At 43.4% G+C, this 19,120-nt stretch overlaps 1 protein-coding gene across 1 annotated transcript in view; it reads left to right on the top strand.

Moving 5' to 3' along the window:
• Positions 1-1,305: 1,305 nt before the first annotated feature.
• Positions 1,306-19,120, top strand: part of CRABP2 (cellular retinoic acid binding protein 2) — a 29,468-nt gene continuing 11,653 nt past the window's right edge. The window contains exon 1 of the mRNA XM_069727633.1: positions 1,306-1,552. Within this exon, the coding sequence (XP_069583734.1) occupies positions 1,483-1,552 (70 nt within the window). The 5' untranslated portion in view covers positions 1,306-1,482. The remainder of the gene's footprint in view (positions 1,553-19,120) is intronic.

Genomic DNA, 19,120 nt, shown 5'->3' with positions numbered 1-19,120 from the left:
TGTAGTGTGGGGTCTGTCACTCTCCCTGCCCTCCATGTGTAGTGTGGGGTCTGTCATCTCTCCCTGTCCTCCATGTGTAGTGTGGGGTCTGTCATCTCTCCCTGTCCTCCATGTGTAGTGTGGGGTCTGTCCTCCATGTGTAGTGTGGGGTCTGTCCTCTCTCCCTGTCCTCCTTGTGTAGTGTGGGGTCTGTCATCTCTCCCTGTCCTCCATGTGTAGTGTGGGGTCTGTCATCTCTCCCTGCCCTCCATGATTAGTGGGGGGTCTGTCATCTCTCCCTGTCCTCCTTGTGTAGTGTGGGGTCTGTCATCTCTCTCTGCCCTCCATGTGTAGTGTGGGGTCTGTCATCTCTCCCTGCCCTCCATGATTAGTGGGGGGTCTGTCACTCTCCCTGCCCTCCATGATTAGTGGGGGGTCTGTCATCTCTCCCTGCCCTCCATGATTAGTGGGGGGTCTGTCACTCTCCCTGCCCTCCATGATTAGTGGGGGGTCTGTCATCTCTCCCTGTCCTCCATGTGTAGTGTGGGGTCTGTCATCTCTCCCTGCCCTCCTTGTGTAGTGTGGGGCATGTCATCTCTCCCTGCCCTCCTTGTGTAGTGGGGGGTCTGTCATCTCTCCCTGCCCTCCATGATTAGTGGGGGGTCTGTCACTCTCCCTGCCCTCCATGTGTAGTGTGGGGTCTGTCATCTCTCCCTGCCCTCCATGATTAGTGGGGGGTCTGTCATCTCTCCCTGCCCTCCTTGTGTAGTGTGGGGTCTGTCATCTCTCCCTGCCCTCCATGATTAGTGGGGGGTCTGTCATCTCTCCCTGCCCTCCTTGTGTAGTGGGGGGTCTGTCATCTCTCCCTGCCCTCCATGATTAGTGGGGGGTCTGTCATCTCTCCCTGTCCTCCTTGTGTAGTGGGGGGTCTGTCATCTCTCCCTGCCCTCCTTGTGTAGTGGGGGGTCTGTCATCTCTCCCTGCCCTCCATGATTAGTGGGGGGTCTGTCATCTCTCCCTGCCCTCCTTGTGTAGTGTGGGGTCTGTCATCTCTCCCTGCCCTCCATGATTAGTGGGGGGCATGTCATCTCTCCCTGCCCTCCTTGTGTAGTGGGGGGTCTGTCATCTCTCCCTGCCCTCCTTGTGTAGTGGTGCTGTAGTAAGATAATGCCACAGGTGGGATTGTGAGCTTTCTCTCTGTGGTGAATGCCCCTCCCAGTAGAGGCGGTGGAGGGAGAGGTGGCAGCAGGAGGCTGAGTAGTCAGCATCACACATATGAGGGAGGGAGGGGAGGTATATATAGTCCCAGACACAGCGTGGTGGGTCAGTCAGTAACCTGCACACGTTGGAGGCTGTGTCCCTCCGGAGACCCCAGGAGCAGCCCATGACACCTCTGTGCGGCTGAACTTGCTGCAGTGAAGCCGCCTCCTCTGCACTGGAGACCGGGATTTTAGTTTATTCTCCTTTTTTTTTTGTGTGGTGTTCGTCTTCCAAATCTCAAAGATGCCCAACTTCTCAGGAAACTGGAAAATGAAACATTCTGAGAATTTCGAGGAGATGTTGAAGGCTTTGAGTAAGTGCGAATGAATGGGGTGACCAGGGCAATGCTGCTATCTAGCTGATGGGGAAATCCAGCTGGATGATGATGATGATGATGATGGGCAGGGTTATCTTGGGGTCCGGTGTAAAATAAGCAGGTTATAATGGTCACATTCTAGTATGCAATTGTCCTGCGTCATCTGATCTGAACATGGGTATAAAGGGTTAACCGATGAGAAGTTTGCCCAATACACAGGTATTGTGGGGTAATAAATGCAATATGTAGAAAGGGTTAATAGGTGAGACGTGATCCTAATATGTAGATGTGAAGGGTTAACAGCTGAGATGTCTGATATATAGATATGAAGGGTTAATAGATGAGATGATTCCAATATTTAGATATAATGGGTTCATAAATGAGGACTTTAATATATATTGTATGTAGGGTTAATGAGTTTATTCCAATGTATAGATCGAATGGGTTAATGGATGAGACCTAAAACCAATATACAGCTGTGATGGGTTAAGAGATGCCCTAATATATAACTGTGAAGGGTTAATGGGTGAGACATGCATCTACCATAGGTATAATGGGTTAATAGATATGTGCTGATATAAGTGAAGTGTAAATGAGACCATATATAAATATGAAGGGTTAATAGATTTGAGCCTAATAAAACAAATATCAAGTAATATCCAGCAATATGATCCAAATACAGATATCTGGTGTTAAGATAGGAGACGTGGTTATTAGCTGATGGATTCTCCTAACACATATTGTCACAAAGGGTTAATGGATGACATGTGCCTAATACACAGAACAGCTCCTACTACACAGGTAAATTGTGAATTCATGCAATTAATGTCGTCTTTAACATCTCAATATACTGATATTACAGAGATCAGGGGTTAATATGAGATCTGATTCTCATACACAGGCAATAGGGGGTTCATGTAAGGAACTGTCTTGGCTCACCTTAATAAACAGATCTATCTGATTGCAACCCATATACCAGGGGTTAATAGACGAGACTTGATCCTAATACACACATATAAAGAGTTAATCAGTGTCATAGGCTAAATAAATATCCCGTGATCTGAATCCACAGGTACCTGGGGCTAAAACAGATCAGATCTGATCCTAATATATGAATATAAAGGGTTAATGGATGGGATGTGACCCTAATATACAGTATCAGGGGTTAATAGATGAGATCTGAATCTCAAACAGTCAGTTGAACAACGTGTTTAATCTCCCGGTAATATGTGGAAATCTTGAGATTATTCTATAAATGACCCTAATACACAGGGGGCTGATGTACTTATGTCCTCAGCCCTCCAATCCGCAGAGCTCGGGGGGCTATTGGAGCAGGTTGGACCCTGATACTCGGCTTCATGATCTGTATTTCTCTTTATACGGATATTGAAGGTTAATGTCACATCTTGTCCTAATATACAGATATTGACTGATCTCTCGTGTCGCCTCTCCTTCATATGCTGGGGTCTCACATCTCGGATCTTGTCCTAATATACAGTTAATAAGGACAATACCATTTCCTAATGCACAGCTTGTATAAATATCAAATGTCTGCCCCATTTATTGGACATATTCCCTTCTATTATGTCCTTATACACCGTTATCAGAGACTAGCATTCCCTAGATTACTCTAATACACGGGTATTGGATGATTCTTTTATAATTTCCTAAAACATAGATATTAGAGAATATTGGCTCATTATAAACAGATATTGTTGATTTTTCTTGTTTTATCCTAATACACAGGTATTGGCTATTCATACTCCATATCCTAGTCTCATACATAGACACATGGGTCAGCTGTTAAATCTCATATCTAATACACAGATGCATAATAATCCTGAGCAGCTACGGCCACAAAATTTTGCACAGTCACACGTCTGGACCCCGAGAGCGTCATAGGCTATGTTGTGAGGCGAAATTTTAACCCCGCGCTTTCCAATTCACCAAACAATTTTGCCCCTATCTACATAATGGGGGGGGAAAAAGTGAAAGGAAAAGTGTTGGAGGCAAATTGACAGCTGCCAGATGTGAACAAGGGGGACTTAAAGAATGAGAGCGATGGCGCCAAAGAGTATATACCGTACAGTTGCTAAGGTGGGGCCCCGACATGGGATACTCACCACACACGGGGATATGAACACACACAAAATGCGCCACACACTACCACATGCTTGAACACATATTACCCTCAGCACACATTTCACCACAAATACACCAACCTCGCCACATAAAAGTCGAAACACAAGTCACCACTCAAAACTCGCCACGCGCAGAACTCGCCACATGCAAAAACTAGGCAATTGCAAAACTCGCCACAAGTGCAAAACTCACCTCATGGAAAACTCGCCACACGCAAAACTTGCACACGCGGAAAAATTGCCACATGCACAAAAGTTGCAACACATGCAAAAGTTGCCTCACACAAAACTTGCACATACTCAAAAGGCACCACACATAAAACTCGCCACGCGCAAAACTCGCCATGCGCAAAACTTGCTGCACACAACTTGCTACACTAACCTGTCACATGCAACTCGACACACAAAAAGTTGCTACACGCATGTTGCCACACAACTCATCTCACAAGTCGCTACATGCATGTCGTCACACGAACTCAACACACAACTTGACAAACGAAACTCGCCCTAAAACACACACAAGTCTGGTATTATCCTTCAAAAATAAAAATCTGATTAATAAGTAGACAAACTACAACAAATGTACCATATAGGAAATACGGCAGCTGTCAGTCACATGACCTGTCTATTATGTGTATGTGTGAGCTAATATATACTGCCAGGGGGAGGGCTTCCTGTTGGCTGGGGATATATCAGGCTGCCAATTTAGCTTACAAATACTGAGGTAAAAATACTGAGCAAATAACGTGTGAACGAGGTCTAATACAGGAGGAGATGACACACAGGTATATACTATATACAGGGGAGATGACACACAGATATATACTACATACAGGAGAGATGACACACAGGTATATACTATATAGTGGAGGAGATGACATACAGGTATATACTATATACAGGAGAAGATGACATACAGGTATATGCTATATATAGAAGATGACATGCAGGTATATACTATATACAGGAGGAGATGACACAGATATATACTATATACAGGGGAGATGACATACAGGTATATACTATATATATATATATATATATATATATATATATAGAAGGAGATGACATTCAGGTATATACTATATATAGGGGAGATGACACACAGGTATATAATATATACAGGAGGAAATGACATACAGGTATATACTATATATAGAAGGAGATGACATTCAGGTATATACTATATATAGGGGAGATGACATACAGGTATATACTATATACAGGAGATGACATACAGATGTATACTATATATAAGGGAGATGACAAACATGTATATACTGAGGTGATGAGGTGAAAATGAGGGGTGTGAGGTGAAAATGAAAAGGTGTGAGTGCAAAATGAGAGGAGTGAGGAAAAATAGTGGAGTGATCAGAAAATGACAGATGTGAGGTTGAAATGACAAGTGTTGGGGGGAATGAGAGGAGTGAGGGAGAAAATTAGAGATGTGATTGGGAAAATGAGAGGCGTGATGGGAAAATAAGAGAAGTGAGGTGCTATAACTAACCACAGATATTTACTATGCCCAGGCAACGCCGAGCAGCTAGTGTGTGTGTGTGTGTATATATATATATATATATATATATATATGTTTTGAGATTATTTTAGACCCTCTGGGTATGAATGAAAAAAAAGTTCCCCTTCCTGTTAGACACATCACGGGCTTCTCTCCCGTGTGTGTGTGTGTGTGTGTGTGTGTGTATACAGACGGCAGGCTTCTCTCCCGTGTGTGTGTGTGTATACAGACAGGCTTCTCTCCTGGGTGTGTGTGTATACAGACGGCAGGCTTCTCTCCCGTGTGTGTGTGTATATACAGACGGCAGGCTTCTCTCCCGTGTGTGTGTATACAGACGGCAGGCTTCTCTCCCGTGTGTGTGTGTGTATACAGACGGCAGGCTTCTCTCCCGGGTGTGTGTGTATGTACAGACGGCAGGCTTCTCTCCCGGGTGTGTGTGTGTATATACAGACGGCAGGCTTCTCTCCCGTGTGTGTGTGTGTATACAGACGACAGGCTTCTCTCCTGGGTGTGTGTATACAGACGGCAGGCTTCTCTCCCAGGGGTGTGTATACAGATGGCAGGCTTCTTCCCTCATTGTTTTGTGTCTTCTTGGTTATTGATAACTTGCAGATAAACTACTAATTACAACTGTTATCACTTTCCCCACCCACCTCCACAGCTGCTTGCAGGGTGTGAATCTCTGCACGTGCCCTGTGTGGGATGGTGTTATTACTTTGGCCATACATGCCCTACCATCACTGAACATTTTGGAGATGCCTACCCCCAGACTCTGCATGACATATCTAGGTATTGAAAATGGGGTGATACCGAAAGGGTTTCCTAACCCAAATAGCCGCACTCTGTTCTATGGGCAGAGTCTGGCAATGCAGCTCAGTCCCATTCACTTAATTATGAAATGTTTGTTTAATACACAATAGCTGCCTTCACTTGGTAAGGAAAATAGGTTCATATTGCAGACTCACTCCTCAAGATGCATCATTAAACGTCTTGTGCCCCTTTAAATCCTTAAAACTTGCAGTGACTCCTTCTTACCTGCAGCACTAAAATAATTATGCTAGGAAATCGGCCAATGCTTGGCTTCAGCAAATATTCAGAAGATTTAAAGAGCCCAATAAAGTATTAACGATATCAAAGCGCGCCGTAGTTTTATTTTAATAGGATATTAAAAGCTGGCGGGGACTCGGGTGTCTGAGGATTTCGAGAAGCGTCTGATCTTGGGTTCTGGTTTGTCTGTTCTATACATTGTCAAATACCCCTGAGGGTGCAGGAATGTGAGCCTGGCACAACTGCACAGTCAAACTTGCACAGGCCATAGTCTAATTTTCTTCAAAGTACCAACATTTCTTTAACATCCACATAAGTTATTGGTCGCCAGGCAGACTTCTCAATTTTAGGTTTCCTCAAAGTTCTACTAATGTCTGAAAGTTGGAGAGATCATCTGTAAACTGTTTCCACCTTCTGAATATATCATTAAAAGCCTGAGAACATTGAATAATCAGGAGCCAGTGCAGCACCCCAGGGTCCTGGTCGTTGCAGTAATATCATGCTCCTCTAGGGGGGAGTGATGTTACGTTTGAAGGCAATAAAGGAGATCTCTTTACCAGGTATCACAAACATGCAACACACTTCATACTCCAGTCCACCAGGGGGAGCTATGCTCCTATTTATTAGGGCACTCTTCACACTTAGGTAAAACTGGTGGTCTGGATAGAAAGTTGGGCAGACAGAAGCTGACAGCTCCACTCAGGCAGCTGCTAGATGAGCTCTGCTCAGTTAGTGGGTCACTGACAGGGGTGGGATCCTGTCAGAGGCCTAGACAGAAGGACACGGAGCTGCGCCTGCCCCACGTGCAGCAGCCAGTAAGAAAGGACACGAACAGAGAACTGTATTGTAGAGGGGGAGAAGTCATAGCAAAAGGAGAGGAAACCAGAAGGAGTTCTGCCCTGCACAGGCTGCCTCCTTCTGAGGCGCAGGATCCGGTAGCCGAAACACCGAGGCAGCAACAGTCCTTTATGCCTTGCTCCAGAGACCGGCAGGACAGCTAATTTCAAGTTACTGATCCACCCCATACCCAGGAGGCACGGTGGCAACTTGTGGGGGCTCAGGTGTGCAAGTGTCCCTGTAAAAAGCCTCAGGCCACCAGTCATACGGGTTTGTCCTATCCTATCCATCAGGGGGACAGAGAACATAACATCTACAACAGTTGTGAGGACCTTATGAGAAGCTCAGCAGGGAGGTACTACAACACCCAGGCGCTAGAAGGAAGGCTACTGATTTCCACCTGGATAAGGGGACTCTGGATTTGCCTCCAAACCGGTTGGACTCTGCCTGCCCTGTGGTCCCTACCCTGGACTGTGGATGCTGAAATCTACAGTAAAAGGTAGAGACTGCAACCTTGTGTCCTTGATCTTCACTGCGCCTCTCACCATCCACCATCTACACTCTGGGAAGCCCTGGGGACACACTTCACCTGTGGGAAGGTATACCATCTAGCTGCCAAAACATCACCCCAGCGGACCCCTTAAAGCAGCGTCGGTCATCCCAATACCACAGGTGGCGTCATGAACATTATCCCTTTAAAAAGGGGGGGGGGGTCCTTCAGGAGTCAAGAACTGTATCTAATTTAAAGCTTGGTCACAATTCATTCTTGACTGTACATAAAGCCTCTTTCCTATAAATATGAGCCCTTTAATAACTTGCCGAGTTGTGATATCATTTTATTTTTTATTTTTTTTTCAAAAATCTTTGAATTTGGAACTTTTTTTTTTTTTTTTTTTTTTTTTTCTGGAATGTTTGAACTTGGAACATATATTTTTCTTAAATCTTCAATTTTAAAATATAATTTTTCTATTCATCTTTGGCTTTTAAGCCCAGATTTGGGGCTTAATGTAACTCAATATAATTATCTTTAATTTAAATTTATTGTCACAGCTCTTGATGTTCCTAGAGTCCCCAAAACCTGCCAGCCTGTCCTTCATGTGGTGAATAAAATCTCGAGACATTTAATATAGAACCCTACAGAACCAAGTCCAGCGTCGCTGTGGAGTCGGTCATTAACACCAGTGAACCTTTTCCAGCTGTGATCGTATTACTGATGCTAGCTCATCCTTATTAATCCTCTGTGATATCAGTGTTATTCGATGGATTGTGTAACTTTTTTTTTTTTCCTAAGGGCCATTTGGATATTTATACCAACCTTTGGGGGCCGTACAAACTCGGCCCACAAAGTGCATCCTGACTCTGGCACTGGTGTGAGGATGTAATCTTTCATTGCATGCCCTTCAATGTTCAGTAGTGAACACTGTGTGTTTGTACTAACAGAGCAAGAAGAAATTAATGAGCTGGTTGTAATCAAAATACACCTCCCTACACAAGAATGCGGTCCCTGAGAATCTGCTCCGGGGTCTTTATAAAACGTAATCGAGGGCCGTAAATGGCCCTGGGGCCTGAGGTTCGCCACCACTGCTCTAGCCAATGGTCAAACTAGATATTCTATTCCTTTATTTCACACCATAAAGGATGCTAATGTGGTAGGGTTCAACTGTAGAGTGTAGTGAGCATGCTCGGTGTGCTGTGCTGGTAGAGGGAGGAGGAACTGCAGTTTCAATCACTACTATTATGCCACTTTACATGTGAAAAGGCATATACATAACTAAAACAAGGACAATCTTGAACGAAACGAGTAATTCTTAAATGCATGCAGGCGATTTCCAATTCCACAATTATACTTTTATTTATATATTGCCCTTTCATGGCCTGGAATACAAAGAAACTGAGTCTGTAAATTAAAAATTAATTCTATTAAAAAAAATTAGACTATTGTATTTGTCTCATTTATTTTATATTACAGAACAGTCCTCAACGCATAGCCTCTTCCTGCAGCATTTCATTTCCAAATTTTAAAGGGAAAGTGTCTTTTTAATTTTTTTTTTTTTTTTTTGAGAAGTTGCTGCTGGGGAGATTATTTAATTTTTCTTCTATCGCTCCATCCTATTTAGCACCTCTACAGACATAATCACTGTATCCATTGGGTCTTACATTCTAAAATCCCTATTAGTTTGTCTTTCGAGTGTGGGCGGAAACCAACGTACTCCAAAAACTCGCGCAAACTCAGGGAGAGCATGCAAAATCCTTTCATGGTATTAGAATTTGGGGTTCAGTGTTAACCAATGAGCCATTGCGCTGTGCGCTTTCAGTAGACTTATCATCAGAGGCAGTATTGCAATGATAAATCATACCTTTATGGATTAGCACTGCAGCCTTGCAGCGCTGGGGTCCTGGGTTAAAATCCTACCAAGGACAACATCTGTAAGGAGTTTATGTTCTCTCTGTGTTTGTGTGGGTTTCCTCCGGGCACTCCGGTTTCCTCCCACATTACAAAGACATACTGATGGGGATTGTAGATTGAGCCCCATCAGGGACAGCGATGTTAATGTGTGCAAACTGTAAAGCGCTGCAGAATGTTAGTGCTATCTAAAAATAAAGATTATTATATACAGCTAATAATGCAAAATACACCAATCATAATGGGTGTCACAGCTCTTCATGCTCCCTCTCCCTTCACAATGACCTTTGCACATGCACATTGGATGCTTCAATACAAAAGATTGGGGCGGAGTTTCTCTATTGTAGCTAATGTACATGTGCATTTTCTGAAGCAGAAAGTTATTGGTTTAAAAAACAAAAACAAAAAAACTTGCATTGGCCATTATGAAAACTACAAGTTTTCCATTTTTAATGAAGATTGTTAATGTGGTGAAAGTTACTAAATTTATTAATAACGTAAACATTAAAATCTGTTTTAAGCAATAAGTCATTTTTCTGATTTAACAGCTAATCCAAATTGCATGTCAGTGGCAAATGAGTTAATTCTCTAAATCCCACTAGTATTTAGTGCATGCCACACACAACAGGTGCAGTTGTCCCCTACATCCTTCCCCCACCACAGTCCCAATGTTTCCATAGACATTGGACAGCCAGGTCGTTGGCAGAATCTTGGCTCTCAACCAGGACAGCTTGGCCAGCTGGAAGGAAAGACAGTTGGGGTTGTGAATTTGACACAGAACTTAGTCTACATCCTCTGCTGAGAGAGAACCATTATGATTTTTCACCACAGGCTTCTGCAACTGCATGAAAAATCAGTAGGACTTAACTGGTGGGTGGTAGATGCAGCAGGTATCCGGGCACAGAGTTAACAAAACAGAACATATATGTATATATATTTTATTATATAGAAAATCATGTTACTTTCAGTCATGTGTGTTGTTTTTCTCTTTTTTTTGTATTTTTCAGGACACTTTAAGACTAATATCGGTTTAGATATATAAAACCTTTTTATCTAAAATAGTGGTCTGATTACTGGAGTGGTATCTTTAAAAAAATAAATAAAAAATAATATAAAAAAAAAAATTTGAAAAATCGCTGAGCAATTTTTGATTTCACAGCCCATCAAGATGTATTATCATAGTCTGTATAAAAGAAGATGCAGGGAATGCAGCAGCCAATTTGTAGTGAATCTGGATAGTGAGTAGACCTCACAGATTAGCAATAGAGCTATGGAGATAAAGCCATAAAAAAAACTGAATAACCAATACAAATAGTATGTGACCGCACAGCCATGAAGCAATGGTTAGCATCTGTTTTCTAATAGCCATATATGTTGAGGTCATTTTGACATTAATAAAGGGGGGGGGGGGCCCCATACAGTATAGATGTTGACCGATCGTTCAGCTGGCAGCTATCTTACTCTACTTATACAAGAGAATTCAATCTAGTGTCGACTTAAGGATCGTTTGTTGGAAATCTTTTTCCCCTATATCTGTCGTGGAAGAGATGGAAGTCCCCAATACACATTAGACCCAGGGAACTTGGCAGGACCAACTGGCTAGTCTAATGTCTATGGATGCCTAATTAACTAATGATACCTGACTGAGTTATCTAACTTGATGGTGGCAATTGGTACCTAACTAGTCTTTTGACTAGTACTATTTTAACTGTGCGTGCCCACAATCAGTAATACTAGTGAACTGGATGCAGCATATTTTCACTACCTCCAAAACGCTGCATTATACAGTACAGGCACGTGGATTGGATTAATAGAAATCTCATACCCCCTGCGCTTCTTTACGCTGCATAAAATCGCGTACGGTGTGGGTTTCCGAGCCACATCATGTCCATTTCTCTTGCGGGAATGCTCAGTCTTCTGTGTGGAATTTCCCCATAGACTTGCATTAGTTACAGAAAATCCATAGTTGAGAAGAGCACATGCGTTGTAAGTGCATTTATGAAGGTGTTTAGTCTGGTTTTAATAAATAAAGGACTGGAAAACAAGACAGGGTAAAGCAGACAGCTGTGAGCTGATATCAGGCTGGGAAGGTCCATGATTATTGGGCCCTTCCCAGCCTAAAATTAAACACCGCAGCCGCCCCAGCATTGGCGCATCACACTAGATGCACAAATTCTGGTGCTTTTCCTGATTTACCCCAATTGCCACCGCATCAGGGCATTGTGATTGGGGTTAGACAGCTGTGATTTATTTAAAATCACAGGTGCCATCAAGCCCTAGGGTTAGTAATGTAGAGGGGTCTATCACACACTCCCATTACTATCCTGGTAATGAAGAGAAGGAAAAAACAAAACACTATTCCTTTGTTCACCAATTTATTGGGGGAAAAAAATCCCTATCATGTATGCCTTGAACCAACAGCTCCAAAAGTCCCGAAAACAAGACAGAAATAAAAACAGTCCATTGTTCACCAATTTATTACCCAAAATGTTTCTACAAAGCTCTGCCATAGTCCACGTTCCCTGAATCTTTTTGCGGCTACTGTGAATAGCAGCAAAGTTCCTGCTATTCACAGGTGCTGACAGGTGTCCTCACTACCATCATCGCCGCTGGCTCATCCTGCGCTCAGCGAGATTCGGTGGCTCTGATGGGCATCATAGTCACTATCTAGCTCCTGTAAATTGCGGTCACTCTACTGCTAGTCACAGATGCTGGAGCTGGATTTGAGTACCTGGCCTATGGCAGAGCTTTGTGGAACAATTTTAGGTTATAAATTGGTGAATGAGACTCCTTTTTATTCTGCCTTTTTTTTTTTTTTTTTTTTTTTCTTTGAAACACTGAATTAGGGGTGTCTGACACATCACCCATTACTAACCCCAGGGGTTGATGGCAGCTTTGACTTTTGACAAATCACAGCTGTCATAAACCCCCAACTACCATTAACCTGATTGCCACCGCACCAGGGCAAATGGGAAGAGCCATGCAAAGTGCCAAAAATGGCACATTTAATGTGATGCCCAAATACTGGGGTGGCTGTGGGCTTGTATTTTAGGCTGGAGAGGGCAAAATGACTATGAACCCCCCCCCCCCCCCCTCCAAGCCTGATAATTTCTCTGGATATCAAAAAAATATTGGGGACCCCATGTAATTTCTTTATTTGGTTAATTCATGTACAGTAAACTACACATGCAAGGAACTAATTAAAAATATATATAATAGATAATCTCCCATGTTTCCACTCCTCAGTGTGTCTAGGATGCGTTTACAGACGGCTCAGCCAACCAATCTGGTGCAGGGTAGTGCTGAAGCTGTCAGCGTTGATTGAAAGCTCAGCCGTCCAATCTGAGACTGGGAGGCGGTGGCTGTCTCCAAGTGTTTATTGTCCCAGGTGATTGCCAGGTTACTTAACTGGGCTGTTTTTTCCCAGACCTTTACCAGTTGTACCTTCAGCTACAGTGTGGTTTGTCCCTCTGTGCCTTGTGTTCTGTTTGTAAATATTTTGTTGCCTGACCTTGGAACTTGCTCTGACCATCTGTCTGGTTAACCCCCATCTTCTGTGATCCACTTTCCTCCTGTATTCTGACCTTGGAATGGTACCTGACTACGCCTTTGTCTCTTCCCTGTGATTGACGTACCTTCCTGGCTTTTGACCTCAGACTACTGACTATGCCGTCTCATGGCTAGACCGTGAGAAGTGACTCGGCATCACACTTTGCACATCTAACATAATAGTCAAAAATTCATACAAAAGCAAGTGTGCTGAGGTATGGAATTTATGCAGAAATTTAGCTGTGAAAGCCTGAAAATTCTCAGTATCCATGCATGGTGGGGTCAAAAGAAATTGCTATGTGAATGCCTTAAAGGTTTATTTACCATAATGGTATGTTTTTTCTATTTTTTTTTTTTTTTTTTTTTTTATTGCCCTACTGATTAAACATTGTTCTTCATGGATTTAAAGTCAAAATGACCCTTAATAAGCACCTATCACTTGCCATACATTTGTATAACTGTATATTTTACGTGGTTTAAATGCCGCTATTCTGAATCCGTTGCTGTTTCCCTTGTTCCAGCATCTCTCCTCCTTTTTTGATATGACCTCCTGTTCACTGTATAGAAATTTAGTTGTTAGCCAACTGGATGTAGTCCTGTAGAGAAGAGTTGAGGGTCAAACCACCTTGGCTAACAAGACTAAATTGATATACAGGAAAGACAGATATGTCTCAGGAACAGAGGTGCAGGAACAAGAGAAACACTGGATTTGGTAGAACAGGAGCATTTACTGTTGTGAATTCTGCTCTTGGGCTCCCTCCGGTGGTTATGAGTGGTAGTGCTGCTGTCTGTGGATCGCAGCATTTATCAGGTGTGTTCAATTTGGACTCGGCTATTTAGTCCTGCTTGATCCTTTAGTCAGTGCCAGTTGTCCATTGTTTTTGGAGGATCCACATCCCTTCTGGTCTCTCCTGTTCGCTGTGCTTTTCTTCAAAGATAAATCCTGGCTTAGTTTTTGCAGTCCACCTGCTGTGGACTTTATAGTTCTGTGCATTTTCATGTTTCGTCTTGTCCGGCTTGGTCTGAAGGATTTTTTTTTTTTTTTTTTTTTGCAGCCTAGCTGTCTCTGGAGATGCAGATATACCCTCCATGTCTTTAGTCAGATGTGGTGATTTGTATTTTCTGTGGTGGATATTTTCTAGTGTTTTTTACTGACCACATAGTACTCTGTTCTATTCTTTCTATTTAGCTAGTATGGCCTACTATGCTAAATCCTGATTTCATGTATGCGTATGTTATTTCCCTCTCCTCACAGTCAATATTTGTGGGGGGCTGTCTATCCTTTGGGGATTTTCTCTGAGGCAAGATGGGTTTCCTGTTTCTATCTTTAGGGGTAGTTAGTTCTTAGGCTGTGTCGAGGGGTCTAGGGAGCGTTAGGTACCCCCCACGGCTACTTCTAATTGCGCTGCTAAGTTCAGGGGTTGCGGTCAGTACAGGTGCCACCTTCTCCAGAGTACGTCTCATGCTGCTCCAAGGCCACCAGATCATAAAAATTTACCCCAAGTTGAAGAAAATCAGATTTCCAAATAGTTCAGTTGAAATCCTGCGACTCTACACATGGCTTCATGGCCTCAAATGCTCTCATCTAATAATGATAAATTTTCTGTAGCGCCAACATATTCCACTGCACTTTACATTTTAGAGGGGAATTGTACAGACACTCTTCATATGAAGTGAGTCTTAAATCAAAAATGGGCTCCTCACAATTTTGTCAACCAGAAAGGGGTCTACAAACCACTTTTTTTTTTTTTTTTTTTTTTTTTTGCTATAGCTAACAGTCCCCATACAGACTAATGTTGTCTGAAACGGTAGGCTTAGGCCGGCTTCACACTCAGCGTATGAAAATACGGTCCGTATATTACGGCCGTAATACGCTGAAAAGTCCCGAAAATAGTGGTCCGTAGCTCCTCCGTAGGCAGGGTGTTTCAGCGTTTTTTGCGCATGGCATCCTCCGTATGGCATCCGTACTGCGTGTTTTTATCGCAGGCTTGCAAAACCGACATACGGCTATACAAGGGATCCATGTGTAAAAAAACATATATACTTATATATATTCTATATTAGGGTTTTTCTGTCTGTCCTGGAAATCCCGCGTCTCTGGCGGCCTCGACCAGAGACGGGCACAGCGACGATTATGTCATAATGGTTGCCATGGCGACAATTATGTCATAAAGGTTGCCTCGACCAATCAGCGACGGGCACAGTCTGCCGCAAATTCTGGAATCATCATTGTCCATATACTATGGGCACATGCATATTCTAGAATACCCGATGCGTTAGATTGTGGCCCGATTCTAACGCATCGGGTATTCTAGAATATGCATGTGCCCATAGTATATGGACAATGATGATTCCAGAATTCGCGGCAGACTGTGCCCGTCGCTGATTGGTCGAGGCAACCTTTATGACATCATCGTCGCCATGGCAACCATTATGACATCTACGTCGATACTGTACCCGTCGCTGAATCAGAAACGTGAGATGTCTACGTCCTTTATGACATCATCATCGCTGTGCCCGTTGCTGATTGGTCGAGGCCTGGCGGCCTCGACCAATCAGAGATGCGGGATTTCTACGTCGATGCTGTGCCGGTCTCTGATTGGTCGAGGCCTGGCGGCCTCGACCAGACAGACGGAAAAACCCTTAGGCAATTATATATATAGATATATTAATATTTCATCCAGCGCGATATAGCAGAAAGCCGGTAATTCAATTACCGGCTTTTGCTTTCTCCTTCCTAAACCCGACATGATATGAGACCTGGTTTACATACAGTAAACCATGTCATATCACCATTTTTTTTTTTTTGCATATTCCACACTACTAATGTTAGTAGTGTGTCTATGCAAAATTTGGCCGTTCTAGCTAGTAAATTAAGGGGTTAAATGGCGGAAAAAATTGGCGTGGGCTCCCGCACAATTTTCTCCGCCAGAGTGGTAAAGCCAGTGACTGAGGGCAGATATTAATAGCCTGGAGAGGGTCCACGGTTATTGCCCCCCCCCCCCCCCCGGGCTAAAAACACCTGCCCCCAGCCACCCCAGAAAAGGCACATCAGTTTAATATGGCAGATAGGAGCAGGGGCATAGAGAATAATTGTGCCGTATGTTTTGCGAGTTTTTCGGACGTAGTTTCTGCACTCTTACGTCCGTAAAACTCGCAAGTGTGAAGCCGGCCTTAGAAGATAGTCTAATGTGTATCAGGCCTGCCACGAGAAATGAGGATCTAGCATGTCTGATTTAAGCATGCCGATCCATCTTTTCTTGATAAGAGGAATCTTGGTGTATGGGGGAGAGCGGCCAGCGGTCCAATTGGTCAAACCATCTTTTGGCTGACAGCTGTCTATTGTGTATGGGGTCTGTTAGTCCATGATTGACACCCCTGGACTTAATATAATATCTTTTGACCCCATTCAAATTAAACTCTTGTCTTCTTGACCTTTCCAAATGGTAACAAGTCATTTTGATCATTTCCTTCAACCTTAGCTTAACCCCTGGTCATTGACCAGTTAATTTTTTACATCAAACAAAAAAGGCAATTGACCACCTCAATGTGCAATGTTTATGGCTATTTGATGATCCTCTGATTCACAAGCAGAAAACTGCTCTGGACTAGTTTTAGTGCCTTCTGCATTGTCCATGAGGATTGTGTAAATCTTCTGACTTTATAGCCTATAGAAAGATCAAAGCAGGTGTAGAATGAGAAAGTTGTCTTGTATTCCTGGTCAGTGACTTGCAAAGAATTTAACACCTCCACTAGACAAGTTACTTTGCACCTAATTCTAGATCATGGTCTAAAGTCAGAACTGGAATTTAGTAAGTCTACTGGCAGAAATTTGTATAAGGCTCCTGATGACCCTACACTTAAAAAAAAAAAAAAAAAAAAAAAAAAAACTCACCATAGAAAATCATCTGCTTCTGTAAATTGTAATCTTCATTTTTGTTTTGCTTTCTAGCCTACCATAGGATATAAATGAAAGATTCCCTGTAATTTGTTCTGTGCATCAATGCAAAATCCATACCATGAACCCCCAACTATCATCCATTGCTCTCCTCTAGGGTTGAGCAAAATAATTTGGAAGACGTTGGTAGTCCATGATCACCGGACTAGAGTCCAACAGACTTCCACTTAACTACTTGCATCCCTGGCACTGTTTCTGATTAGTCGGTTCGGTATGACCACTTTCCTGTCAAGAGATGTGTCTTGGATGTTGGCAAATAAAAGGAGGTTCAAAAAGCTTTTGCCTGGCAGTAAAGGACCACTGACGTAACTGTTCGACTGGGGTCCTGCATATCATTCTGCTCAACTCTAGTCTCCTTTTGGGTCCCTGCAGTCTCCAGGGTCATATTCTACCCCCCCCCCCCCCCATAACTATAACCCTGATTTTTGGGGGTGAAAATTTTATAAAAGGAGTACTGTTTTCTGTGTGGCACCCCGGGGCTTGGGTACCACAGCAGTGCTGCCTTCCTCTGGGAGGATCCATCCATCCCAGCCAGGAGAGGAACTCCAAACCCTGTTTTAAGGCAGAGGAGAGATTTCGGGCTCAAGGAGGCTGCAAGAGGGCCTCCTTGCAGAAACCTGGTACCGGGAGCCCAAGGCTAGAGTGGAACTGTAGGAGAACCGGAAGGCACAGAACTACACATACTGACCAAATTAAGCTTGTGGTACAGCTGCACCCTGGAGTCACTGTGCAGAGACCCCAGAAGGAACTGCTCAAACTGCCTACTATACAGGCACTGTCCCAGGACGGGAAGGAACCAGGACCTTGTTAGGACATTACAGACAGCAAGGGACTATAGCAAGCGCACAGTGGAAGGCTCCCAACCTGACTTGCAAGGGGATTTCACTTGTTTTTGGGCTGCCTGAACACCTAATGTACCTGTTGCCGGTGCCCTGGACTGAGTCCTGTTACATCTTCAGTAAACCAGGTAAAGGCTGCAATGCTGTGTCCTCTACTCATTGACTGGCAAAGTTAAAACCATGTCATTTTTATCGTTGCTGTAAAGGTTCACAGGCCACCTATGATAGAAGTTTTGAATTGACAGGAGGAACGTGAGCTCAGTGACTGCCAAATTTACCTCCATCAGCAGCCAAGGCACCAAGCAAACAAGGGCTTTATTCTTCATTCATTCCAGACAAGATGAGTCTTATGAGGAAATGACAGCTCTGTCCACTTTGTCCCGAGGTGGATCATACTGGTCTCTCTAAACAAAGACGTGACTTTCCATCCGATGAGGCGAAATCATGTGTCTGCTCTGAACTTGTATCTTGTGGAGGGTAAGACCTCACAAGCCATACTAGTCATCCCTTCTGATACTAATTTTCTCCTCTCATTTTCCTAGAGTTCAGATTCTTGATGCTCCACAATCCGAGTATTGTATATTTCCAAGAATAACGTTATTTCTGCTTTCTTGGGAAAGGAGATATCGTCTCTATCATCCATAATTATGAGATTCGCCTCCCTCCTGGTCGAGGTCATAGTGGGGAAAGAGCAGAGAGGTTTAGCATAACTAGTTTCATCCAGGGCAACCAATTTCTGTTTTGTTTTTTTGTTTTTTTTAATTTTTTTAATAGGTGGGGATCGCACCCATGTCCTGGAGTCTGAGAACCCAAATTCTTGCCACATAAACTAGAGCAGTACTAGTATCTTCATTGAGATCAAAGGGACCTTTAGCTAGGGGCAGATTTAAACTACTGGGACCTAGTGATTACATTGGGACATGGCCCTCAACTTCCACTACCTTTATAGGAGAAACGATACTCCTTGGATATCGGTCAGATGCCTCTCGCAGCCAAACCAGATCTCCACTTTGCACTGACAAGGGGCAGTACTCCGAAACAGTGTCTGCAAATTGAGATTCTGGTTTGGCTATTATCCGAAGTCATGTGACAAGGCTCGTTAAAGGGTCAACATTGACTTGTAGGATTGCTACCTTCCAATAGGTGGCACTGTAGTTCTAGTTCTCTTCCCCTCTGAAGAGACCATTTGCATAATTAGTATTTTTCCCAGAGGAGCATTGCAGCTTTAAGTCTCCTCATCTTGAGTGATGTTGCTCAAGACACACCCTTGAGAC

Source organism: Ranitomeya imitator, chromosome 1 (assembly GCF_032444005.1).
Source record: "Ranitomeya imitator isolate aRanImi1 chromosome 1, aRanImi1.pri, whole genome shotgun sequence".
NCBI lineage: Eukaryota > Metazoa > Chordata > Amphibia > Anura > Dendrobatidae > Ranitomeya > Ranitomeya imitator.
The sequence above is the reverse complement of the archived record's forward strand: the minus strand, read 5'-3'. Positions and strand labels throughout refer to the sequence as shown.